Below are 26,781 nucleotides of genomic sequence, written 5' to 3'. Positions count from 1 at the left end.
GGATTTTATTATTGCAATTCATTTGGATAAACAAGCGGTTTATGGAGAAGTGCTAAAAATAGATCACAATTAGGATATAGTGAACCGTAAAACCCGAGCAGAGAAGAGCTTTTAGGCAAACAGCAGAACTTCTCAATGTCATCGCTTTCTGACAGAACTGCCAAATGCAACAAAAACCTCATGAAAATGTAATATTGGTCCATCACACTGCATGAAACTTCCAGTCAAGTAAATCAAGTGAAATAATATAGGCCTGAAAATTCCTTTAATGAAAAGAAAACAGCCCCCTTCCTTGCAGAGGTCAGCTGTCTCCATTTGGTCCCCATTCAAAATTACCAGCACAGGACAGGCTATACTTTCTGGAGGAAAATATAATAGTTTTACAAGCCAAGTCCTTTCTTTCCATTCTTCTCCTTGAAGCCTGCTTCCTTGAAACCTAAATGGTAGGTTTTCAAATCAGTTATTTCTGATCTGAACACTACAAAGTTAAAGGTCAACTAAGTTAAAAAAAACAAAATTCCACGGTGATCCAAATGTGTTTTCATGTATCCAGAGAGATACCTTACATTTCTGAGCGTGATTTTGTGAATGTGCACTAATTGCTGGAAAGCGGTATTTCATCTGTTTTTCAGGACCCAAAGCTCCACCCTTCAAAAAATAAACTTACGAGCAAGAGATAGGTCACGCAACTTCGTGACGTATGTTTCAGAATAACACGGTGGCATAGTCGTTGCACCTGGACTGAAGTGCGGAAAGTAATTTGAGTTGATTTAGTTACTTACAAAGACTGAGTCCAGAGTTTTCGCCTACAGTCCCCAGCCATGCCTACTCAGTGTATAATCGCAGGTTGTGGCAATACATATAAAGACGGGGTAAGCTTTCATCGCTTCCCCAAAGATGAGACCATCAAAAAATTTGCGCCAAAAATGAGGTCGTACAGATATCATGGCATCCTCAGCAGGCAAGTTCATACCTCTCGCTAATCTTGATAACTCAGAATGTTGCTGTTTTCATGCTGATAATAGATAACATAACATTCAGTATCAATATTAACAGCATCAACAAAATCATTGTTTCTTTCCTATCATTTCTATCTCAGGATTCATTTGGCAGCACTACACTACAACGCAAACAGTGACAGAGAGCAGGCAAGGACAAGTAAAGGGGACCTACGCTATAGTATTCGAAAACCAAAGTACAAGCCAGGAAGTGCTTCAGCTAAGCCAGTCAAAGAACCATGCAACTACTGTAAGTCAAAGGTGGAAAATGTCACGTTATGTAGGTTGTGATTTCCCCCATACATTTGTCACATATTGGCTTTGCACTGATTTGTAAAACGCTTTACCTAGTGTTACAAAACAGACAGCCCACCAAAACTAAAAGCAGTAATCTTCTTTTGAATGTTTGACACGTTTTTTTAATGTGTGTAGCCTATGTTGAGGAACTCATGGCTGATGTATCGGAGCAAGACTTTGACACTTCACCACCAGAGAGGCAGCCATCACCACCACCTTTGAGCAGCGGCCATGTGTACCCCCCCCAAAGAGGAGATAATCCGATGCCATCACAGCCGATTTTCCAAAAAATGATTGTATTTTGCTGTATGTACACATCAGAGAAACTTTTGATGGGCAAATGTGTGTCATGTATAATCTTGTGCCTTTTTGGGTCTTTGAAAACTTTTTCAGTTCTGTTTCAACACCATACATATTTATTATTTTTTTTTTTTGTCATCATTGCTGAGGTTATTTCAGGCAAGTGTTAGTGTTGATTATGGACATATAATGTATCCACACTGGACTGGGAAGGATTGCTGTGTGAATCCTTTTCCCAGGTCTTTGGACCTCTGGTTTGTCTTTGTTATAGGGTTAACAAATGCATTAGAACAAATAAATCTGATTCAAGTATACATTCAAACGTCTTTATTTGCCACATTACACCACATCCTGGAAACCTGTATATTCAGTGGATGGGAATGTCTCCCGGATCTTTGTGACTGCACAGGATGGCAGTGGACCGCGAACATGACGGCCTAGGTACTCCCAGCACCATCTAGCCAGCTGCCGATATGCAGTATGTCTGAATTTCCTGGAAATTCAATGTACTTTGTGAATTTACTTTGTGTGTGGTTTTATTATTTTACTACAGTAGTGATGACTTTAGCTGCAGCAATACATGAAATCTCGGCACTTTTGTTACCAATCAGAATTCTAGGGGGACAACTCGCTTATTTTCAGATGGATCCTGCCTTGCATGCCCACCATCACCGTTCGAACTACGGGGGTACTCGGGGGATCCGAGATCCCCTGAAACAGACATGAGATCCCTTGAAAACATGATTTGGGAAATGTTGGGGGGTCTCTAAAATATTGGCAAAATGATGTTTATTGACATAGCAATCGTGTGTAATGGGAAGCATTTGCATATCCGAAGTGTTGTGGAAGATTGGTTGTTGACATGATTTCCAGTGATGCTTTGGTGCTGCTGTGGATCAGATGTGGTGAGTAGCCTGACTGTTTTTTTTTTTTTTCTTGCGTGTGGTATCATTGTTGACGCGAGGTTGTTTTTTGAACATGCCAATGCGGACACGATTTCCCCTGATGAGTTATGACTTCAGACGCGATGCGTGTGTGGAGGTGTGGAGTCCATGTGATATGTGCGTAAGATAGACTTCTCATGTGTTTGGAGATCCGCGCTCTGAGACAAGCGCAAGCACCCCCCCACCCCCCCAAGGGAAAAAAGGGACCCCCCGAAAATATCGGCATAGTTCGGCAGTATGTGCACCATACTGCTGCACATACTGGTAGTGTGCTGTCTCCAGTACCCATCTATCCAGGCAGACTGTTTGAAAGCCTGGGTGAGACGTGATGCACTCTAGTTGTGCATTCTGTTGCTCATTGTAGGCTTGTATTTTTGCAGCCACTTCGGGGATCTCTCTGCAGCACACTGATTCGACGGCAGTCGGCAGTGACGCACAGGCAGAGCATGTGCACCTGTGTCACGGAATGAAAATAGTCAACCTACAAATCAGGGCGTTGAAATAACATCTTATTTGCTACACAGGCCTACACCTTTCGTGACACAATGGAAAACAATGCACAACACAATGTGTCCCTTTTATTTCGATCCTTATCGATCATTTCCACAAAAACTGCAGGGACTTCTTCAGGTATCTACTTTCTGCATTGTATTCTGAAACATACGTCATCACCTGTTGTCCAATCAGAAAGGGATATTTTGTAACTTCACTAAAAATATACGATTTTGAGAAGAACAACTTTCTTGCTTTACTTCCAAGTCGGGTTGTGTGTTTTTAGGTAAGAAACACATTATGAAAGTTAATTTTTTTAACTTAGTTGACCTTTAAACCTCACGCTCTCTCACATGACGTCTCACACTTTTTTTTTTTTTACCACACACACACACACACACACACGTTTTATATACAGTGCCCTCCATGATTATTGGCACCCCTTGTAAAGATTTGTAAAAATGATTAGAAAAAAAAAAATCCATCTTTTGGTGAAGTAGCTTCATCTCACACTGAAACGAGAAAAAAAATCCAACCTTTAACTGAAATAAATGTATTCAGAGGAAAAACAAACACATGGATTAAAGCAAAAAAAAAAAAATTTATTTGACTGAAAATTTACGGGGGGGGGGGGGGGGGGGGGGGTTATGGGTGGATTTCGATGAAATTCTACGGGGGGTTATGGGTGGATTTCGATGAAATTCTGAGAATGATTAACTTAGAACTGATAACTTTATTATCAATTAATTAATGGATTAATATATTCAATTTATTGCACTCTCTTTCCATTGCTTCCATATATTATTTTTTTGTGGCAAACCACACAAATACAAGCGCCTGGAATGTTTAGTTTTTTGCACCATGAACTAAATGGCTTTCCGTTTTCACCTATTTCGTACAGTCAAGCCCACCTCCACTTGTTTTTTACACCTTTATCGATGGCAGACACATCAGTGCCTTCTTTCATGTAAAGCGCATCCATGCTGCCGAAACCGAAAGCAGAATGACACGCTCCTCTATGCTCGACGTCAATATAGAAAAAAGTCTGGATCTTCGCTTAAATTAAAATTGGGGTTTGACCTTACTTTGTGTTGAATACGACTTCAAAAACAATTCACGATTTTATTAAGAGAAATATTGTGGCCAACACGAGTGTTAAGTTACCTAAAAGATCGCGTGAAGTTGGCTGCTATCGACTTTGCGTTCGTTCTCATTTTCCTCCATCATTTCATAGGCCAGAAACAGATGTTTTGACGTAATTTAACTTAGTAGGCTATGATTATTATTTAACCGTAGTCTTCTAGACATTTTGACTGTTTGGGGCATTGAACGCTGGTGTATGATTTTCAGGGAATAAAGTTGAGCGCATGTCGGAACATCATTGCGCTCGCAGCCTCCAACTCCTCAAACGTCCTTAAATTGTGATATAACGTAGGCTATAAGGCACGGTTCTAACATACCTTACACATTGGCCTAACGAAAATAATAATTGTTGGGGCGTCTGCTGATTTGTTAGCTATAAATTTAGGTCTTTTAGGGTTTCACTTTGAAATTTAGGGTTGCAACACAGTGTTATAACCCAATCTCTACCCAACCACCCAGGGGCATTGCACCAAATTCTGGGCCCTATGCACAAGCAGTGGCCATGGGCCCCCCCAAAAAAGCTCACCAGTTAACAATGCTGAAAGTATCTAACAAGGGCGTACTACCAGTCCAGTCAGTTACTGTACGTAGCCACACATTAATCTAACAACTCTTAAATGAATAAAAACCCCTAATCACACGTCACTGAATCTTTGTTTTATTTGCAGAATGATTAAAAAGTTGTAACAGTAAATGCCACCAAAGGTCACCAAACATAATAGGCCTGCATGAAAATTGAGCACCTTTGCATTGAGCTGAAGAGAACAGATTTTTATCAAGTGGCTTATTTATTATATAAAAGAAATGCCATTTCCAGATTTCTACATTAACAAAATACTTCCTTTAGAATGAAAGGTAAACAAAACTTGACTCTCGTCATTTTTCATTTTAAAAAGGGCAAAAAGAAAACAGGCTTCCACAAAGTGCTAAACACTGGAATTTATACCCCAGCTATTAGCCTAATTATGTTATGGCCCAATATAATTTAATTTTCGATTAGTATACTATTGCAATGCAGAGAAAAAAAGGCATCATGTTATTTCTAATTTTGTGTTGTGCAGTTTTTAGCACTGACAATCGCGGTGGTATTGAAGCATTTATAACCACGGGTGTTCATTTAATGTAGGCTATTTGCTTTCACATTTGGGCTCACCTTTCTTGGGAAAGAAGTTTGTGAGCAGTTGCTTTCCCTCATTTCTTTTCGTCTCTTTTCTGCCTGTCTTTTCGTTTCTAAAAACCGGATTTTGTTTTCTTGTGCATCATCTTCCATAGCACAGACAGCCTACAACGCGCAGTGCTGCTTCAGCAGAATAAACGCTACATTAAAAGCGCCTAGTTAAAAAGCCCGGTGAAAGCGGCCTAAACCATTTCGTGCAAAGGGGGGGCCTGTCCCCAGACACTATATGTAGGCTAGGACAAACAATTCAATCCATTAATCAAACGATTTATTTACTCAAAACATTACATTTACACTAGTTAGCAACATATATTGTGATCTTTAAATGGTATTGATATTTTAAAGGAAAATAAAATTAGACTCCTCAAGGGCCCTCCCCTCACTTGGGGCCCTGGTAACTCAGTCCCCCTTTTCCCCCCACTACGACGCCCCTGCAACCACCCGTCATTTTAATTCTCCTCGGATCAGCACCGACCTCACATTTGGCCTTGGGAGAGTTCAGTTGACGGAAATCCGTCACACGACGGAAAACTTTAATCCATGCAAACAAATCCCTTATCAAAAAAATAATCTTCAACAAAAACACATGTGCCACTATTATTGGCACCCCTGCATTTAATACTTTGTACCACCTCACTTTGCCAGTAAAACAGCACGGAGTCTCCTATAACATTTTATAAGGTTGGCGATACAGAGCAGGCCATCTGAGACCATTCTTCTTTACACAATCTCTCCACATCATCCAGGGTCCCAAACCCTCTCTTGTGCTCGCTCCTCTTCAGTTCACCCCACAGGTTTTTAATGGGGTTCAGGTCAGGGGACCGAGATGGCCATGGCAGAAGTTTGATTCTGTGGTCAGCAAACCATTTTGGTGTTGATTTGGACATATGCTTTGGATCATTGTCCTGCTGGAAGATCCAATGATGAAAGAAAAAGAAAAAAAAAAAAAGCACAACTTTATTCATCACACACTTGTGAAATTTCCTCTCTGCATTTAACCCATCTGAAGCAGTGAACACACACATGCACACACACGTGAGCAATGAGCGCACACACATACCCAGAGCAGTGGGCAGCCATGCTAACAGCACCCGGGGAGCAGTTGGGAGTTCGGTGCCTCGCTCAAGGGCACCTCAGCCCAAGGCCGTCCCATATTAACCTAACTGCATGTCTTTGGATTGTGGGGGAAACCAGAGCACCCAGAGGAAACCCACACAGACATGAGAACATGCAAACTCCACACAGAAAGGCCCTTGCCGGCCGCTGGGTTCGAACCCAGAACCTTCTTGCTGTGAGGCAACCATGCTAACCACTACACCACCATGCCACCCAGTTTTAGTTTCCTGGCAGAGACAGCCAGAGTTTGATTTAAAATGTCCTGATATTTCATGGAGTCCATGAACCTCCACCATAGTTTACAGTTGGGATCTTTTCATTATAGCCATCCTTTTTACACCAAACCCACCTTGAGTGTTTATTAGCAAAAAGCTCCATTTTTGTTACATCAGACCATAGAACATGGTTCCAGTCAAAGTTGTAATAACATTCAGCAAACTTCAGGCACTTACGTTTGTGGTTAATTGACAGAAAAAGGCTTTTTTCTGGCAGACCTTCCAGATAATCTGTTGGCATTGACGTGATGTCTGATGGTGGTTTTGGAGACTTGGAAACCCCAAGATTTTACTTTTTATTGTAAATCACCAACAGTGATCCTTGTCGATTTTTTTTGCCTCTCTTACCATCCTCCTCACTGTATGTGGGGGGGGAAATAAACTCCGGTCCTCTTCCAGGCAAGTTCGTAACAGTTCCAGTTGGTGTCCACCTTTTTATTATTGCCCCAACAGTAGAAGTAGGCATTTTCACGCAAGTAGCCTTTTTTTTTTTTAATTTTTTTAAAATATAACCATTGCCTAACTTATGAAGGTCAACACCCTTCTCTGTCATTTGGTTTGTGTGTTCTCTTGTCTTTCCCATGGATGACTAAGGGAATTTGGCCTCTGTGTCACCTCATATTTGCACCCCAGTTAATCAGGAAGTCATGGATTACAGCTTGAAAAGTTGACACACTCCAATCAGCTCAAAAATGTACAATTAAATGGGAAACATGCTTCAGTTACATTGTGTTCACTATAATTTCCAGGGGTGCCAATAATAGTTGCACGTGTTTTTGTGGAAAATCATTATTTCTTGATGAAGGACTTGTTCTTCTTTGAATAACTTTCAATTAAAGGCTGAATTTCTCATAGTTTCAGTATGCAATGAAGCAACTTCACCAAAGTGGATTTTTTTCTAGCCCTTTTTTACTGATCTTTACAAGGGGTGCCAATAATATAGTAATAATCTTGCAATATATAGTAATAAAATCATAGTGTGTGTGTAAAATAATATATACATCTCAAAAATAAAAACGCACAAACTTGGACACACCTAATTCAATGTTTTTTCTTATTTTTATTAATTAAAAGGACACTTCATATCTTAAAGTAAAGCTGGGTGTTGTTTCTTTTTACTTAGTTGAGCAGTTCTTGACATAATATGCTTTACTGCAGCTGTAGAATAGGGCTATTTACTGTATTTTTATTATTTACTATTTGATCTCAAACGCATTAAGGAGGCAAGAAATTGCACTAATTAACTTTTGACGAGGCACAGCTATTAATTGAAAAGCATTCCAGGTGACTGGAAGCTGATTAAGATAATGCCAATAGTGTGCAAAGCGCCATCAAGGTAAACGCTGGCTACTGTGAAGAATCTAAAATATGATTTTTTTTTTTTGTTTAACACTCTGTTTACCACATAATTCCATATATGTTCCATATATTATTTTGGAGTTCAATAGCAGATCGGTTCGAGCTGCCATGGAGGATATAGAAACTCGTAGAGTCACTCTTTACAATCATGGTGAGCAGAAAAGTCTCTCACAACACCCGAAAACATTGCACTTTGGGGTGGACAGGCTACAAAAGCAGAAGACCACGCTGAGTTTCACTCCTGCCAGCCAAGAACAGGAATCTGAGGCCATCAAGGGCACAGACTCACCCAAACTGGACATTTTCCAATTAAAGTGGATGGTGAGCGTGGAATATCAATGTATGATGAACATGATTCATATATAGCAAACAATAAAAACCGTATTAAAAACTGATGAATAAATGTATGCTGCTAGTACACTTGTGTAGGCTTGTAGTACTCGAGTCCAGGACTCGGACTCGAGTCTGACTTGTGCCCTAATTTTAAGGACTCGTGACTCAGATTTGTGCATTAACTACATTAGGACTCGTAAATTGGAGATGGACACTATTTTTTGTAACTTGCCATAATAATTTTGCATAAAGAAATTATATATTATGTACTAATTTCGTGCAAGCGTGTGTCACACCAGATACTCTCGGCATGCTCTGGACAGTGCGTGCGCCAAGCGGACTCTCGTGTGCACGTGCTGTAAACGACTCTCACCTGCACAGGATTAAGGCGCAATCAGCACGCCTATATAAAAACTGAAACACACTTGCTCTGCAAAGTATTGAGTTGCGTTGCTGACACATTACTAAGCCTTATTTCCTTCTTTGGTTTCCTGATCCCCGATTTCCTGTTTCTTGTCTTTGATTCTGCCTAGTCTCCGATAGCCTGTTTGTGCCTCGCTCGACCTATTGCCCGTTTCACAATTTTGCCTGCCGTCCTGGATTGTTTACCTGTCTTCACTTGTATTAATAAACACACCTTCTGCACTTACATCCGTCTCCAAACCATCTCTGACAGAATACTTCACACTCCCTGACAGAGAGAATGCATATTCACCTGTTCATACATCATGTTCAGGAACAAACTAATGTTAAATGGCACTGAAACAGCCACCGTCAAATGGTGCAGTTGAAGTCTTGTTCTCGGACTCGACTCAGATCAGTGGTGGACTTGACTCAATTTTTTTTTTTTAAATGACTTGGACTTGAACACTGGGTACTTGAGACTGGACTCGAGGTTTAGTAACTCGACTACAACACTGCAAATGTGCCATCTCTAAATAACAAAACACAAAAATGTTGACCAAAACAGATTTCCACACAAAGCAGGATCAAGTGCCCTGCATTGTTCCGCCCTAAAGAACAGAAATTATGTAGTAAAAAAGTATAAAATGTTGGGAAACTTTGTGCGCTCTCCATATCATTACTCATGGTATTTTAACAGTGTCTCACCTTTTGGCGTATCCTCATTAAGGGCTTGAAATGCAGGGGTGTTAGGGTTCCATATTCCAGTGATCACATAACTCTTTCCATCTGTGCTTTTCCCCATCATCTCCTACATACAATAAGAACCAGGGGCTACATATTAACCATGCCAAGCTTCACTTAATTTGCACAAATGTGGGCAAAGCTTGTGTTGGTGTTGAGGGTTTTCATAATATTAATAAATAAAAGCTGTATATTCTTAAAAATGTGTCAAAGATGCGTTCATTTCAGGGCTTTGAACCGGTTCAAGGAACGAAAACGAAAACCGGGAACTTTTTCTATTTCACATGGAACAGAAACGAAACCAGAAACTTTATTATTTTTTATGTTCCGGAACAGAAACGCTTATTAAAAATAATGGTAACCGGTTAATACCGGTTTTTATTTCGTTCCTCAAAGTTTCTGTAGCCTACAAATAAAAAAGCCATTCTTCTCCTGCGCAAGTTTCTATGACCCGCTGGGGTTCACTTCCTGTGTGACGTTCGCTGACTGAATGGAGAGAGCGGGAAGGTGGACTACTATCACGTCTCCATTACTGAGTGTCTGAGCAAAGAAGAGCCTGAATGATGCAACCTCCCTATTGGCTGTTTGTAAAAATGTATCAGTTGTTGCCCTTCCCACGGGAATCATCGCGGGCTCGAGAGACGAGACCTGACGAGTTAGTTCGTTGGTAGCAGAACAAAATGTCTGGACACAAATCGGGTTTTCAGAAAAGGAAAGAAAATAAACGGAGGGTTGAAAATACAAAAAAGGAGGCAGAAAATGCAAAACGAGTTTTAAGGTAGGACAAATGGTTACTTTTCTGAGGCAGCCCGCCGTGGCTGCCTGCAGGCTTATTTATTATAGCCCATTTAGTTAAAATAGTTGATATAAAATGTTTATAGTTATAGTTATGTGATGGTTGTCCTGATTTAGGCTGGTGTTTTTTTTGGAGGGGGGTTGCACGATGTTGCACCCGGGTCCAGATTAGGGCAGAACCGGCCCTGGCTACATTTCAGGTGTAGTTTGTTTTATGTATGTACTTGCATAGATGTGTACTTGGTCTTCCAATATGGCACCTAACAAAATCTCGCAGCGCGGTGACGTCATGCGGTAGCCCTCTATAGGGCCTGACTAGCCTTTGGTAACACACTAAACGAATTATCTTTCATTTTTGGCACTTTTTCTGTTTGTGTAGATGGGAAGACATACTGAGAATCCAAATCACCAACATTTGAAATAATAATTGTTTTGAATTATTTCTTGTCTTATTTAATGAAGGCTGTAATAGAATTAGCCTACATTTGGCTTAAGCCGGAGACAGAGACATAATTTTATAGCCATTTGTTAAACAGCTGACAGGGAACGTAATTAACCGTTCCGAGAACGAAATTTTTTTGTTCTAACCGGTTCGGGAACGTCTATTTAATGGTGGAACCCAAAACCGGAAACGTTAAAATTCCGTTTCTGTTCGGAACGAACCAATAGGAAAAAAATTCTGGTTCAAAGCCCTGGTTCATTTACTATGACATTTTACGATTTTCTACATGCAGAATGCAGTTCTGAATGATAATTTGTATATTTTTAAAATTAAGGTTAATTTAGGCCTCAAGTCATAATTTCACTTGGTTTTCTATACAAGAATAATTTGGGCTATGTGGTTTCTTAATAACATGACAAGCTGCTTTATATCTTACATTAAAGAAAAAGGTAAAAGAGGAAGGAACGGAAACACCTGTTTTTTGCTCCAATAACAAATGATAATAGGAAAGAACTTGCTTCGCAATAAGCAACAACATACAGATAAATGACGTGTCGTTCTTTATTTGTAAATCACTGGCAAACTGTTGTGTTATCAGAGGAATAAAATCACCGGCATATACTATTCACTGATCATTTTCGTACAATGGAAATATATGAGCTGCCTTGTTTTCTCCCTTACTTAATAATAGTTCATATTTAATTATATGTATTAATTATTTTAAAACCCTTCAGACAAAAACAGATTTGTCTTTGATCCATTTACAATCTTTGCTCTATATACTAGTGCATCTCAAACAATATGTCATGAAAAAGTTTTTTTTTTCCAGAATTTAATTCAAAAAAGGTAAACTTTCAGAAGTTCCACGTTCATTACATATAAAGTGAAACATTCAAGCCTTTTTTGTTTTAATTTTGATGATTATGGCTTATAGCTCATGAAAATCAGAAATCCAGTATCTCAAATTATTAGAATATTTCCTAAGATCAATCAAAAAAGCATTTATAATACAGAAATGTCCAACTTTTGAAAAGCATGTTCATTTATACACTCAGTGCTTGGTTGGGGCTCCTTTACCACAAATTACTGCATCAATGCTGCATGGCATGGAGGTGATCAGCCCGTAACACTGCTGGAGGCGTTATTGAAGCCCAGGTTGCTTTGATAGCAGCCTTCAGCTTGTCTGTATTTTTGGGTCAGGCGTTTCTCATCTTCCTCTTAACAATACCCCATAGATTATCCATGGGGTTCAGGTCAGGCAAGTTGGCTGGCCAATCAAGCACAGTAATATCATGGTCAGCAAACCATTTGTTGGTAGTTTTGTCACTGTGGGCAGATGCTAAGTCCTGCTGGAAAAGGGAATTGACATCTCCATAAAGCTTGTCAGCAGATGGAAGCATGAAGTGCTCTAAAATCTCCTAGTAGACAGCTGCGTTGACTCTGGGCTTGATAAAACACAGTGGACCAACACCAGCAGATGACATGGCACCCCAAATCATCACAGACTGAAGAAACTTCACACTGGACTTCAAACACCTTGGATTCTGTACCTCTCCACTCTTCCTCCAGACTCTAGGACCTTGATTTCCAAATGAAATGAAAAATGTACTTTTCATCTGAAAAGAAGACTTTGGACCACTGAGCAGTCCACTCCCAGTAAAGTTCTCCCATCAACTTTTCTTGACAATCCTTTCAAGGCTGCAGTCATCCCTGTTGCTTGTGTACCTTTTCCAGCCACCCTTTTCAGCAATGACCTTCTGTGCCTTACCCTCCATGTGGAGGGTGTCGATGAGAGTCTTTTAGACAACCGTCAAGTCAGCAGTCTTCCCCATGATTGTGGCTGCGTGTACTGAACTAGACCGAGAGAGACACGGCATTTATGCTGTTTACTCAAACTTTAAAAAGGGGGGGGGGCCCACATGTCAAAATGACATTAATTTTTTTGTGCTGCAGGCCATAATTATCAAAATTTAAAAAGAAAAATACTTGAAAACATTTTAGCTTACGTGTAATGAATCTAGAATATATTACATTTTCACTTTCTTAAATAACTGATGGAAACTTTCACGATATTCCAATTGTTTGAAATGCACTAGGACATTGCATCATGCATCCTATATTTATCCTTCTCAAAATGGATAGTGGAAAAAAAAATTGTATTTCAGTGTACACTATATTTATCCATGTGACCTGCTTGCTCATATTTTTACCACACATTTGTTATATTGTAATATCAACTGAGTAACTTGCCATTTGTCAGTTTTCTTGCAATTCACAAAAATGTTATACAATAAGCACAAATTTAGATATACAGTTTTGCAAAAGCTAACGTTTATTCCCCCCATTAATCCCAAAGAACACTACCACAGCTAATTAAACTACACGTCTGATTGTTTTAGCCCTCAATGTGCTTGCCTCCTGCACTGAACTTGCTTGAGGCAATATGTAAAAATATATTTCTCATGAATAACAACATTTCCGTGTCTTTAAATAGCAGACACAGAATGGCTATTTAAAAAAAGTGTTGCAGCAAGAGAAAACATGAGGCAATCAGAACACAAAACCGGTCCCAAGACACAGATCAAGTCCCTCACAAGGTAAACAACAGACCGTCATAAAATTCAAGGACTACAAAGGAGAGCGAGCCATGCTAATAACCCCATATAGGGTTTATAGAACAGCCTCCGAGACCCAGCAAAGCACAACGTATTACTTTTGAGCCATTTAAAAATAGATCAGGGAAATTTTCTCACCATGTCTAATAAGTGCATGTCATTGTTCCGAACCTTCTGCCCAGGACTCAGCAACATGCCGAAACATCTAACATGATCAAAGAGAAAGTGAAAAGTCTATCAGTTTTCATATAATGAAATCTATTTTTATAATTAACAGTGACTAGTGAAATACAGACAGATGACAAATTAAAGACAAAGAAAAGACAAAGTGCTTTAGCAAAGCTTCTAAAACACCTTCAATGCACCTTGGCACCAATTCTACAAGTCTCTGGAACTGCAACAGAGGGATAAGCACAATATGTCCAAAAGAGGTTCCCTCAGTTAGTGTTCTGTCGATGGCAGTAGAGAGGAATATTGAGCATGTCACTCCAAACACAGGCTTGAGATCTGTTAACTTTTAAGCTCATAGCATACGAGTTGCATTATTTTCATCCACCTCAAATCATTCGGTAAGCCCTCATACCCTCATCATTCTAAAGGGACCAGTTAAACCAAAAGCTATTGCAGTAAAATAAATAAATGCCCCCACAATATAACAGAACGACTGGTTTGTCCTTTGTCACCTGTGTGCACGTGGAGGTGGATTTGTACTATAGGTTTTATCAGACGAAATGAGAGTCTGTTGCTGTGACTTGAGTGCCACCAGGTGCCTGATGAATGAATTACGCTTTACAAGTACATAATCTGCAATTTATTGAAAAAGAGAATTTAAAAAAAAAAGAAAAGGAGGACAGAAGGGGAAAGAGAACAAGGGATACAGAAACAAGAGTGCTCTAAGAGCACAATATCCCCCTGCTGGCAACTATATCTATGCTATAAGTGCTTAATACACCCTCATGAAATTGCTGAAGTACAAGTTTGGTAATCAAGGGCCATAACTCTGGTGAAATATGACCCAATTGATGGAAATTGTAATATGCGCATTACCGACATATAGCATAGCCTTTTACAAAGTTTCTGAAAATTCCTGCAAAAACTGAGAGGAGTTGATTTCAGAAGACAAGCACACTCATGAAATTGTCAAAATACAAGTTTGGTCATCAAGGGCCCTAACTCTGAAAAAATTCAACCGATTTGAACTAAATTGCAATATGCATATTACCAACATATAACACAGCGTTTTGCTGAGTTTCGTGAAATTCCTCCAAGAATTGAGAGAGGAGCTCATTTCAGAAGACAAGCACACCCTCATGAAATTGTCAAAGTATAAGTTTGGTAATCAAGGGCCATAACTCTAGCAAAATGCGACTGAACTGAACGAAATTGCAATAGGCGTATTACCAACATATAACAAAGAATCCTGTCGAGTTTCATGAAATCCCTCCAAAAATTGAGAGAGGAATTGATTTCAGAAGGCGAGTACCCTTCCCAGGACGGATGGACAGACATCGCCACGACATAATCCCCTCTTCGGGCTTTTCAGCCAGCAGGGCATAAAAAGTATAGACAGAGTCGAGTGAGTGAGTGAGTGAGTGAGTGAGTGAGTGGAAGGAAGGAAGGAAGGAAGGAAGGAAGGAAGGAAGGAAGGAAGGAAGGAAGGAAGGAAGAAAGAATGAGAGAAAGGGAGGATGCAGGTAATGTAGAATGCTTTTCACTTTGAATCATTCATCTTACATGTTGCAAAAACAAAAGTGAACTTGTGTTCTTTCTAGCTTCATTATATCACACTAGGGCTGAACGATCTATCGTTTTCGACCGAAAATCGTGATCTCAGACAACACGATTTTGGGATCGTCAAAGCCGCGGTTTTTCTCAGTGCTCCTAAACTGACCCATGTTTTGTTTCGTCAATAAATTGTCCTCATTTTTTACACTATAGACAAAAAAATTACGTTCAGGAAAGCCTTGTGGTACTCAGTGTGAAAGAATTTTGTGAATATCTCCTTCCGTTTTCGTGTAAATCCCCGTTGTTTGGAGGGAGCGCTCTGAGGAAAAAGTGCGCTTTCTCTGTCTCTGTGTCTGAGCGCGCGGGTGGGGGAGGGGCTGCTCGCTCTCTCACACACAGGAGGGAGGGGCCCTGCAATAGCGACTGCTACAGCCACTGCATCACTCTTATTTCCCACAGGGGAATTGTTGGCTCTAGTTATAATTTATAATGCTTATCTACATTCTTTTACAAAAGTGCAATATTTTGATGCTGCTGAGCCATTGATCAACCTTTTTTTATGTCTGATATGTTGTAGATGGGAAAAGTAAAAGAAGCAAAAGTTTACTTAAAGATGGCTCTCTTTTTATTATTTTAAGTTATTATAACTTGTTCCTCAGGCACTCAGTGTTAATAAACAGGCCTACATTTGAAATCTGCTGACCTCAGTTTTCATTCTTGCATTAGCTTGATGGAATTCATTGTATTAATTAATTTGCACTGAAACTTGATTTAAAGAAAAAAAATCGTGGTTGAAATCGAAATCACAATATCTGCCAGAAAAATCGCAATTCAATTTTTTCTTAAAATCGTTCAGCCCTATATCACACTGTAGCTATGTGTAAAGTGATGGTTAAGTGTGTACGTGCGTGCATGCATGTGTGTGGTGCTGTCTCACCGCTCTATTCCTAGTTCTTTGTTGGAGATCTGTTGGACTGTAACCACCACTTTCTTCTGCACACCCTGCCGCAGCTTGAAGTAGTACTTATCTCTGTCTTTAGGAACAGGACTGGAGGAATGAGACAAACCCAGTAATATATTTTAGTTACCATGCAAAACCACCAGAATAAAACCAGTCATGGTTATGAAACAAAAGTACCAGTTACATTATATAAAACATAACACCACCAACACCACAAACACACACTATGAAAGAGAAATATTTAATCAGAACTATGCCTGTAAGTAAATTACATTTATCTGTCTTTTAGACCATCATCATTACAGTAGAGTAAAAAGAAAACAAGTGAACAGATCCTTTATAGTGACTATTGCTACATAGGATTTTTCCTTTCTTGACTTTGACAAATTTCCTCACAAATACAAAAAGTACTACAGGTTGCATGCTGCTACCAAGAAAACGATGCTTCATTAAATTAGAACATTACAATCATTTCACACGTGAACAGAATTCAAACTTTACTGTTAGACTTAAGGTAACAGAATGTCTGGTAATTATCACAGTTTAATATGTTGATCAATTCTTAGCTTAGATTTCTGGTAACTTTTATTAGTTTGTAAAGGCTTTTTATTACTAATTGCACACTGTAAAGTATCACTATTGCTGTCCGAGCTCTTGTGTTTTCTTCTTCTTATTTTTCTACCAAAGAACTTGTCCACTAACTAATCCCACAGTTTAAGATATCAAAATGGAACAAATGTTGAATTGTTCGGTCTGCCTGTATACAGCTTTTTGACTGGTTGTGAGCTTCCCACATAGCAGCCACTTTTAGTACATTTTTCCCTGTAAAAATTAATGAAAAAATTATTTTCAAAATCAATTCTAGTGGGGGAGGAGTCTAATTCACTCAACTCATGCTATTAGGATCAGGTTCTGAGGAGGAATTTTGAGTTTTGGGTGTGGTCAGGAGGTGGAATTAAGTTAAGAAAACTGTTTTTCAAGAACCATAACGGAGATAAAACCTGGTATTCTCCACCTTTATGCTTCATCACATAGGAGAGTTGTAAGAGATTTGTTAATGATGAACTGGTCACTTAAAAGACAAAGCTGCCATTGGTCAATCAGCTTTGAATGGTCTCTCCCCCCTCTTTTGAAAGAGAGAATATCAAATTGACCACTAGATGGTGCAATTCGTGTTTTTTCACTTACAAGCAAGCGTCTCAATTAAAATAGGGTGTACAAGATGCATTTTTCTCCTGACTCATTGTCTTGTGCCATAAAAATTCACCTTTTAGGTCATTCAGCCCCATCTACTCAAATTTCTGATGATTTGAGTAAAGCCAAACCAATCTTTTGCAAACCATTCCGAGGATTTTTGCCATATCATCTAAACTGTGAGAACACACATTTGATTAGCACAAAACTTGAAATGCAGATTCAGGACTAAATTCTGAAGCTGCCTTACAAGGTTGGAGTGTGGGACCCATTAGAGGTGGGGTTAACTTCAAAGATATTTGTTTCAGAAACTGCAAGTCTGATCAAGCTGAAACACCCTAGCAACCGTCTGTGGTACCCTAACCACCACCTAGCAAAGCATGAGCAACACATTACCAACACCAGGAACTTGCTTAAGCTGTGGAATCACTCTGCATTTTCTTCAGAAATACATTTTCTAGATTTGTTTTGATGCAATTCATCAAAATGTTCTTTCGTTTTTGGCTTTCAAATTCAGAACATTCAATTTACTACACTTTCACCAACTAAGCTACTGGAAGATATTAACCTCAAGACTTTTTTAGTAACCAAATCAATCAGTGGCATTGACCTATGAAAGGCACCAGTTAGAGTACCAACACATACTTAATATTAAAATAACAAGCATCACACTTCAAGGTCGGACAACATGAAGCAGCCATTTATTCTGATTAACAATAAATAAAGGAATTAAGATGATGTTTCCTCATAAAGCGAGAACCAACACTATAGCAGTTCTGACCTGAAGTTGCCTTTGCCGTCATCCTCTCGCACCTCCAGGGACACGGTGAAGGCAAAGATGTCGCTGTCAGGGGATTGAGGCAATGTCGACTCACGGATCTCTGCGGTAGCTCTAGATGAGCGCTTGAAGGCTGTGGAGAAGCTGTAGAGAATCCGGCTCACCTGCACAAAATAATTATTTTATTATTTTTATTTGCTCATCAATCAGCACCATGGCTTAAAATTGCATCCAACTCACCAGGCACCAAGGCTAGTTAGTTTCCAAATTTAGTTGTCAGTATTTATATGAACAAAAACAATGAAGTTGTTCAAATTCAATGTCCCAAATTACAAGTGATGCACATAATAAAGAAAAAAAAAAACACTTTGGGTATGTTGTTGTAAGAAAATAATCAATGAGATGGTGGAGTTATGTAGCCAAACACATAAAGCAGAGTTGCCATTACCACCACCAAGTAGATTATTTTATGGTACAAGCTACTTCCGTTAAAATCGTGGGCTCTGATTGGTTCCTTGGCAGGCAGAATTTTCCTGTAATGCCTGTGGGCAATTACAGACTTTCTTTCCAAGGTGCCAGCTTTCAATGTTGCAAAAAACAAACAAAATTACAAAAAAAATAAGTAACTGGAAATCAAAATGGAATCAAAAATGGCCGAAATACAAAAGACAAGAGTCACCGAGTTAGTCAAGAAATGAACAGACAGACAGCATTCAGAAACCACTAACAGAAATCCAGTTTTGAAACTGTTAGGCATTTATTCTGCATGCGTGACAACTACGTTACAAATTTGACATAACTGAAAGCAGCGTCATGCCTCATTATAACGACCGTCTATTTTAATCTTAGAAATAAAAAAAAGCCATATAATAAACTCCTTATTAACCTCACTTGCTCGGTCCATATGGGAAAATATCAGACCTCGGTCTTTTTATATGGACCTCGCCTACGGCTCGGTCTGTACCGTCAAGACCTTGGTTTGATATTTTCCCGTAAAGACTGAGCAGGCAAGGTTAATAAAGTTGTTAATAATGGCATGTCTTGAAGTTTTATTACGCTTACATTACAGCTATTCGCCAAAGATTATCCAATTTTCTATTTATTAATGAATGGGACATTTCTTATCCATTTATCGTTACATTTCATGAGTGGAGCATCCTTGAAACAAGTTAGTTGCTGTTATAATCTGTTTTAGCAATTAACAGTTGTTCCCTTGACAGTCTCTGAAGTTAATAAAACAAAAAAAAAAGGCAGCTTGTTTTACAACTGTGGCATCACAAAGTGGAAAGTCCTCCATCGTGAAGATGTTCTTGAGTCAGAAAGGTTAGAACTTTTACTTCCGATTCTCACAAAAGCACGGACAATGGACACGACACTCCTTCCAAACATGCTAAACAAACACCTTCTCACAGACACACTTTTTTTTTAATGAGCAGGGTCAAATTTACCTACCTTTGGTTCAAGATTTGCTCTACAGGAATTATTCTATTCTTTGATTCCAACATGCAAGGGGGGGCTACTCACAGCTTCTTTGATATGGCAGGAGAAGACGTGAATCTGAAAGTCCTCAGAGCTGCGGTAGCTCTCAGTGAAGCAGAAGCAGTCACTCTCCAAGGAGCCATCTTTCCCTCGGGCACAGAACAGCACTTTATAGATAGGGAAGGCGGCAATCTCGGTGCCAGTGGCCTGGTCAACGATCCTGAAGTAAGGCACACAAAAAGTCTGAATTGTTTTACAAAATTACTCTCCAAATGTATTCATAATTACACAAAAATGACACTTAAAATGCCGGTTATAAGTGTGAACAATACCCTACAGTTTTTTTAGGATATGCGAGTGCGTATTTGGTTTCATAAAGAAGTGCATACATTAGAAACAGGCAGGAACTTGTGAAAGAAACAATTCATGGTTACTTTGTCATATTTTCACATCTCTTACTTTAAAAGGTGAAACAGCAGTTCTTATAACAGCCATGTTCATTCTTAACACCTTCCCACACACACACAGTCAAAGACACAGAGAAACCACATCACCCTACTAGTTTCAATGTGGTTTATCTTCCGAACTGATCAGACATCATCGTTTGCCCCACTTTGGTCACTTGTATCCTGGGGTGCTACTGTCTGAAATTCAGAAGTAGTGCCAAGTCTGATTTAAACATCATACTTCTCCTGATGGCAGCACAGTGGTGTAGTGGTTAGCGCTGTCACCTCACAGCAAGAAGGTCCGGGTTCGAGCCCCGTGGCCGGCGAGGGCCTTTCTGTGTGGAGTTTGCATGTTCTCCCCGTGTCCGCATGGGTTTCCTCCGGGTGCTCCGGTTTCCCCCACAGTCCAAAGACATGCAGGTTAGGTTAACTGGTGACTCTAAATTGACCGTAGGTGTGAATGTGAGTGTGAATGGTTGTCTGTGTCTATGTGTCAGCCCTGTGATGACCTGGCGACTTGTCCAGGGTGTACCCCGCCTTTCGCCCGTAGTCAGCTGGGATAGGCTCCAGCTTGCCTGCAACCCTGTAGAACAGGATAAAGCGGCTACAGACAATGAGATGAGATTTCTCCTGATCTGTTGAGTGTCTACTCTCAACTGATTCTCAAACCTCTTCCACATCACTTGTCACGTTGATCTGATGTCAAAGTTTGTTTAAGCAGTTCACTATTATCCATTCTACAAATGCGTCCAATATATTTTTGTTCGTAACAGACTTCCTTAATAGGAATAGGGGTCTTCGTTATCTCATGTAGTCGAGCATTACTTATTTTAAAGCTCCAGTCTAGCTCTTCTTCAACTTTGGCTTGTGTCCTTTTTTCAGGGACATTCTTACGGACGTATCCTCCTTTCACGATCTTGCGAAGAAATCCATGCTATACCACCTCAATCTTCTTTATTTCATTTGCAGACAGCTGCCATGTCTGTATGCTGTACAGTAAACGGGAGCATGCACATGCTGTGAGAAACTTCACTCTTGTTTGTAAATGAATGCGATGATCTGTAAGCACATTTTAATTCATTCCATTTTTGAAATGCTGCACCAAGCCTAGCACCAATGGACTGCAAATTGTTGGAGTTCACAACAGTGTACCCAAGACATTTAAAACTGCAGACATTCTTGATCTTGTTGCCGGCAAGACATACCAGGCTCTTGCAATTCTTTAGACAATAAGCACCTAACTGGTCTAATTTGTAGCCACTTTTCAGGAAAGATTTAACAATAAAATATATTAATAATTTTCAGTGTAGAATCGCAGCTGGATAAAACATGTCCATGACATTAACTTTGACAAACAGAAGAACGCTCACCCTGGATAAATAACAGTAAAAAGATAAAGATCCACTGAAGTCAAAAATTCATATCTGATCTTACACAGGAATAATATTAGTGTTTATTCTGTCCACATTCACTGGATATGAGCAATCATGCGCTCTGATTAGCTACTCTACTACTAGGATATCCGCTCATATACCGTGAGTAGAGAAAAACAAAATGGTGGAGCGTGTTGCTGAACCAACCAAGGATGAAATAAAAACTACTCAAAAACAAAACCCTAAAAATCATCATCAAGTATTTAAAACAGAAATAGCTAAAAGAATATAGGTTTTTTCCTCCCAATGTCTCCTGTTCCACACTCCAGCCCAGTCGGTGGAGGTAATGCACCTTCAAGTTGGTTTGCCAACCACCAAAAAACCCTAAAGAAAAAGAACACCGTGCCCCCCCCCAAAAAAAGTAACAAAATATGGAATAAAAGTATTTGACAGTAAGAACATATATTTTTGTTTTTGAATAATAATAATAATTTTTTTTTTCACAAATTGCTACTGTCATTTCAGCGGTTTGTTTACATTCTAAGCGGAAATTATTTTGTTGGACGTTTCGTATAAAGCTTTTATTTATCAAATTTGCAAAAAATAAAAATGCTCCATTTCTCAAAATCCCGTGAATGTGGATAGAATAAAAGTTATTCCATTCACTCTCATCATACATGGCTCATAGCCAACTCAGCACTACGCACCTTGTCGGCTATCAGCTCATGTACGACTCAAGTTCGTGGAATAACTGTTAAATATATATATATGATTATGCTGCCAGTATACCAGTATATCAATTTGATATTAGATTACCAATACAAGATTTTATGAGTCTGATCTTGGGCGGCACGGTGGTGTAGTGGTTAGCACTGTCGCCTCACAGCAAGAAGATCCGGGTTCGAGCCCCGTGGCCGACGAGGGTCTTTCTGTGTGGAGTTTGCATGTTCTCCCCGTGTCCGCGTGGGTTTCCTCCGGGTGCTCCGGTTTCCCCCACAGTCCAAAGACATGCAGGTTAGGTTAACTGGTGACTCTAAATTGACCGTAGGTGTGAATGTGAGTGTGAATGGTTGTCTGTGTCTATGTGTCAGCCCTGTGATGACCTGGCGACTTGTCCAGGGTGTACCCCACCTTTCGCCCGTAGTCAGCTGGGATAGGCTCCAGCTTGCCTGCGACCCAGTAGAAGGATAAAGCGGCTAGAGATAATGAGATGAGAGGAGTCTGATCTTACATAGTTTGTGTATCAATACAAGCCTGATCTGACGGTCAGCATATCTGTACGAGTCCGGTCTTACATCGCATGTTAGTATATTCATGTCACCTCACACAGCCAGTATACAACTATATACTGTAGGTCTGATCTTAGACTGAAAGATGCAAGATCAATATATGGTCTGATCTTACAATTCCAGTATGTCAGTAAACAAGTCTCATATTAAATTACAAGTATGTCACTGTATGTCTGATTTTACAATTCTCATATGCCAGTAGGAGTCTGACTTTATGCATTCAGTATGTCAGTCAGTATAGGAGTCTGATCAGAGTTGCATGTTGGTGTGTGTCTTACCTCACACAGCCGTCAGGATTGTTGGGTACATGCAAGGTGATTGGGATGGGACTGGGACTCTCGGCTCTCAGGGTGGCCATTGCTTTCTGGGCCTCACCCTCACTGCGTGGAGACTTCACCCATGTACAGCCCAGGTAAGAGAGCTTACTGAACTGCACGCTCTCCTCCTCCTGCACCACCGGACTACCCACAGCAGCTACAGAAGCTTCTGGAAACACACAACATATATCAGGTTAAATATCATTGTTTTATATTCATTTTTGAGTGTTTTGCAAAATAAGAAAATGAATATGCTTTTACAGTTTACTTTTGGGTTCCCCCCCCCACGTTGAAGCACATGCTTACATGACACTCATCATTGTCAGGTTTTACACCAACTTGTGGAATCCATGAATTATGGTCCATAGATGGGATATATTTTTGTTCTGTGTATTACCGAGTCCATTTCAGGTTTTCCAGATACAATCCATTACAGTTTCAATCCTGGTGCTCCAGTTATCGCTTCCAGTTTTCTACTTGCTGTGGCTCTTCACAGGAGTTGGCAGAGGGGGCAAACATAAGATAACTGTTGTTTCGATTAAGGATTTTTGTTTGGGGATATGTGTATGTTTATCTATAGTAAGAGAGAACGAGAAATTTATTTTTTATCTTTTACATTTGATATTATTACATTGATATTATTGTGATATCAAATATTGTTACTGAAAAATTGGTATAACAGCATAAGACTGCAAACATGTAATAATAATAATAATAATAAGAAGAAGAAATAATCTGCACCTATAATTTAGCTAAGTGCTAACCACTAAGTGAAGGTTTTACATCAGACTGGACATCAGGCTGCTGCACTTTGAGTCATTCCGCATAGTTTAGCTTTCCAAAGGAAGCTCAAGAAAAGGGCACAGGACATGAGGGGATAAAACCAACAGCTTCAGTCAGTCAACAGTTTCAAAAACAACAACAGGAACCAGTAACAGTAGGAAGACAGCCAGCATGTATGCACTGATAGTTCCTGTGCAATAAAGACTAAAACCTGCACAGAACTCTGACCTTTCAACTACCTTCTCTTGCCTTATATGATCAGCGGGCCTTGATGTGAAATTAATGTCTTAATGTATAAAGACGGGCGGCACGGTGGTGTAGTGGTTAGCGCTGTCGCCTCACAGCAAGAAGGTCCGGGTTCGAGCCCCGTGGCCGGCGAGGGCCTTTCTGTGCAGAGTTTGCATGTTCTCCCCATGTCCGCGTGGGTTTCCTCCGGGTGCTCCGGTTTCCCCCACAGTCCAAAGACATGCAGGTTAGGTTAACTGGTGACTCTAAATTGACCGTAGGTGTGAATGAGAGTGTGAATGGTTGTCTGTGTCTATGTGTCAGCCCTGTGATGACCTGGCGACTTGTCCAGGGTGTACCCCGCCTTTCGCCCGTAGTCAGCTGGGATAGGCTCCAGCTTGCCCGTGACCCTGTAGAACAGGATAAAGCGGCTAGAGATAATGAGATGAGATGTATAAAGACCACCTGACTGCATTAACATCTCCATTACCTATTCTCCTTCAAAATGCTATGAGAAACCAGAGCATATAATTACGTGTCACACCGAGAGCCAGGCTAGGTGGCCTTTTCTGTGGTTTAAGTTCTGTAGACATGCCTGTGTCCTGGATGTTCTCTACAGGCTCCACTGGTGTCCCAGTCCTCCTCTCCTGTGTCCTCAATTCATCTTCCAGAACCTCCTCCATTGCCCTCTCCAGCTGCTCGCTTCCATTCCAGGACATCTAAAGAGCATAAAAGCATACACTCAAAAGAGATGGCAAAGTTATGGCCCCCTTCTACCATAGGATTACAGGTTGGAAGAAAACTGCGATTTTCAGCTTCCCTTATTTAAAAACAAAATCATTGTAGTAACAGTTGAGCAGTTTGCAATAGTTGAACATTTTGAGCAGTTCAGACATTTAGTCTTAAAATACACACTTTTACAGTAATGATCACGTTTAGATGGTGAAGAATCATAATGGCAACAGGAAAGGTCTCATGTGGTCAAATCACCTTGAGTCTGGGACGTCCCTCTGAGCTAGATGGCGAGCCCTCTGCGCCGTTCTGCACCAGCACAAACTCCTCGCTGGTGACTGTGGACACGGATTCAGTGGAGCCGCTCGCTTTACGCAGGGATGAGCGGTCATCCATGATAGCCAGGGACACTCCTCCTTCAGCCCCGCCTCTGCTACTGCTGGATAATTATTCAAACATTAACGTTACACTAATCCAAACAGGTGTTGCCCCTAACCACACAACAGAGCAGTACAGGTGCTATTCCAGCACTATCCAAAACCTATTTCAGTGAATTAGCAACGCATGACATGTTTATGTGAAGGTGGACATCCATGTCATCACTGCTCATCAAAAACCTATTCACAGAAGAACTGATTGAGTTCAGATTAGGGGTTTAATTTTTAATGCCATACCAGCATCAGGGGCTATATTCATGGTAGGAACAAGGTTATAAATGAAATAAAAAAACAAATTAATAATAGGGTGGCACGGTGGTGTAGTGGTTAGCGCTGTCGCTACCGTTTTCCTTGTCTACTTTTTTCCATATTGTCATTATTGCCATCCTCCCTTTGTACAATGTCTCTCCGTGACACAGACATAGCGAAAAAATCATCACTTAATCGGGGCGGCACGGTGGTGTAGTGGTTAGCGCTGTCGCCTCACAGCAAGAAGGTCCGGGTTCGAGCCCAGTGGCCGACGAGGGCCTTTCTGTGTGGAGTTTGCATGTTCTCCCCGTGTCCGCGTGGGTTTCCTCCGGGTGCTCCGCTTTCCCCCACAGTCCAAAGACATGCAGGTTAGGTTAACTGGTGACTCTAAATTGACCGTAGGTGTGAATGTGAGTGTGAATGGTTGTCTGTGTCTATGTGTCAGCCCTGTGATGACCTGGCGACTTGTCCAGGGTGTACCCCGCCTTTCGCCCGTAGTCAGCTGGGATAGGCTCCAGCTTGCCTGGGACCCTGTAGAACAGGATAAAGCAGCTAGAGATAATGAGATGAGAATGAAACTAATAATAAATAAAATAAATACAAAGAACTAAATAAACAAATATAAAACTTTACATAGAGAAACTTTGCAAACAGAAACTTTACATACTGGGTTTGGTTTTTTTTTAAATAGAAAAAAAAAATCCATACTGAGCAAAGCAATGGTGAGTGCAGAAGAGAAGGAGAGAATGCAAGCAGGTTCGAATGGACGGAAGAGTATGTCAGGAGTAAGTTGTGACAGAAGGCTGCCAGAAAGAGTGAAAGAGAAAGTGTGCAAGACAGTAGTAAGAGCAGCTATGTTGTATGGTTTGGAGACAGTGGCACTGACAAAGACAGGAGGCTGAATTGGAGGTAGCAGAGCTGAAGATGTTGAGATTCTCATTTAGAGAGTGACAAAGCTGGACAGGATTAGAAATGCGAATGTTAGACGGACAGCGCATGTAGGATGGCTTGGAGACAAAGTGAGAGAGGCGAGATTGAGAAGGTTTGGACAAGTACAGAGGACCGATCCAGGGAAGGCTGGAGATGGAGTCACCAGGTAGAAGGAAAAGAGGAAGACCAAAGATGAGATTTATAGATGTGGTAAAGGAGGACATGAGGACGGTTGGTGCTACAGAAAAAGATACGGAGGACAGGACGAGATGGAGGGACACTATTCACTGTGGCGACCTTTAACAGCCGAAAGATGATGATTCCATACTGAGCAAGTTAAAAATCTATACGAGTGGTTTCAAATTAATTTGAGATAAAAATGCTCAACTTCTTTCTGGTAATAACACCTTAGAATAAGTGCATCAGTGTAA

At 40.3% G+C, this 26,781-nt stretch overlaps 1 protein-coding gene across 8 annotated transcripts in view; it reads right to left on the bottom strand.

Moving 5' to 3' along the window:
* Positions 1–26,781, bottom strand: part of rabgap1l (RAB GTPase activating protein 1-like) — a 219,520-nt gene that overhangs the window by 174,835 nt on the left and 17,904 nt on the right. For 4 of the 8 annotated variants that reach the window (XR_009656688.1, XM_060941347.1, XM_060941352.1 and 1 more), the window contains exons 2-9: positions 24,993–25,170; positions 24,547–24,721; positions 22,956–23,163; positions 19,615–19,789; positions 18,094–18,254; positions 16,095–16,205; positions 13,571–13,637; positions 9,545–9,647 (exon numbers count right to left, since the gene is read on the bottom strand). Coding sequence is in view for 7 of the 8 variants with exons in the window: in XM_060941347.1 (XP_060797330.1) it covers positions 9,545–9,647; positions 13,571–13,637; positions 16,095–16,205; positions 18,094–18,254; positions 19,615–19,789; positions 22,956–23,163; positions 24,547–24,721; positions 24,993–25,130 (1,138 nt within the window). In the remaining variant the exon portion in view is untranslated. The other 4 variants (XM_060941348.1, XM_060941349.1, XM_060941350.1 and 1 more) reach the window with 4 other exon arrangements.

This window comes from Neoarius graeffei, chromosome 15, assembly GCF_027579695.1.
Source record: "Neoarius graeffei isolate fNeoGra1 chromosome 15, fNeoGra1.pri, whole genome shotgun sequence".
Taxonomy (NCBI): Eukaryota; Metazoa; Chordata; class Actinopteri; order Siluriformes; family Ariidae; genus Neoarius; species Neoarius graeffei.
This window is presented reverse-complemented; position numbering and strand designations above follow the sequence as displayed.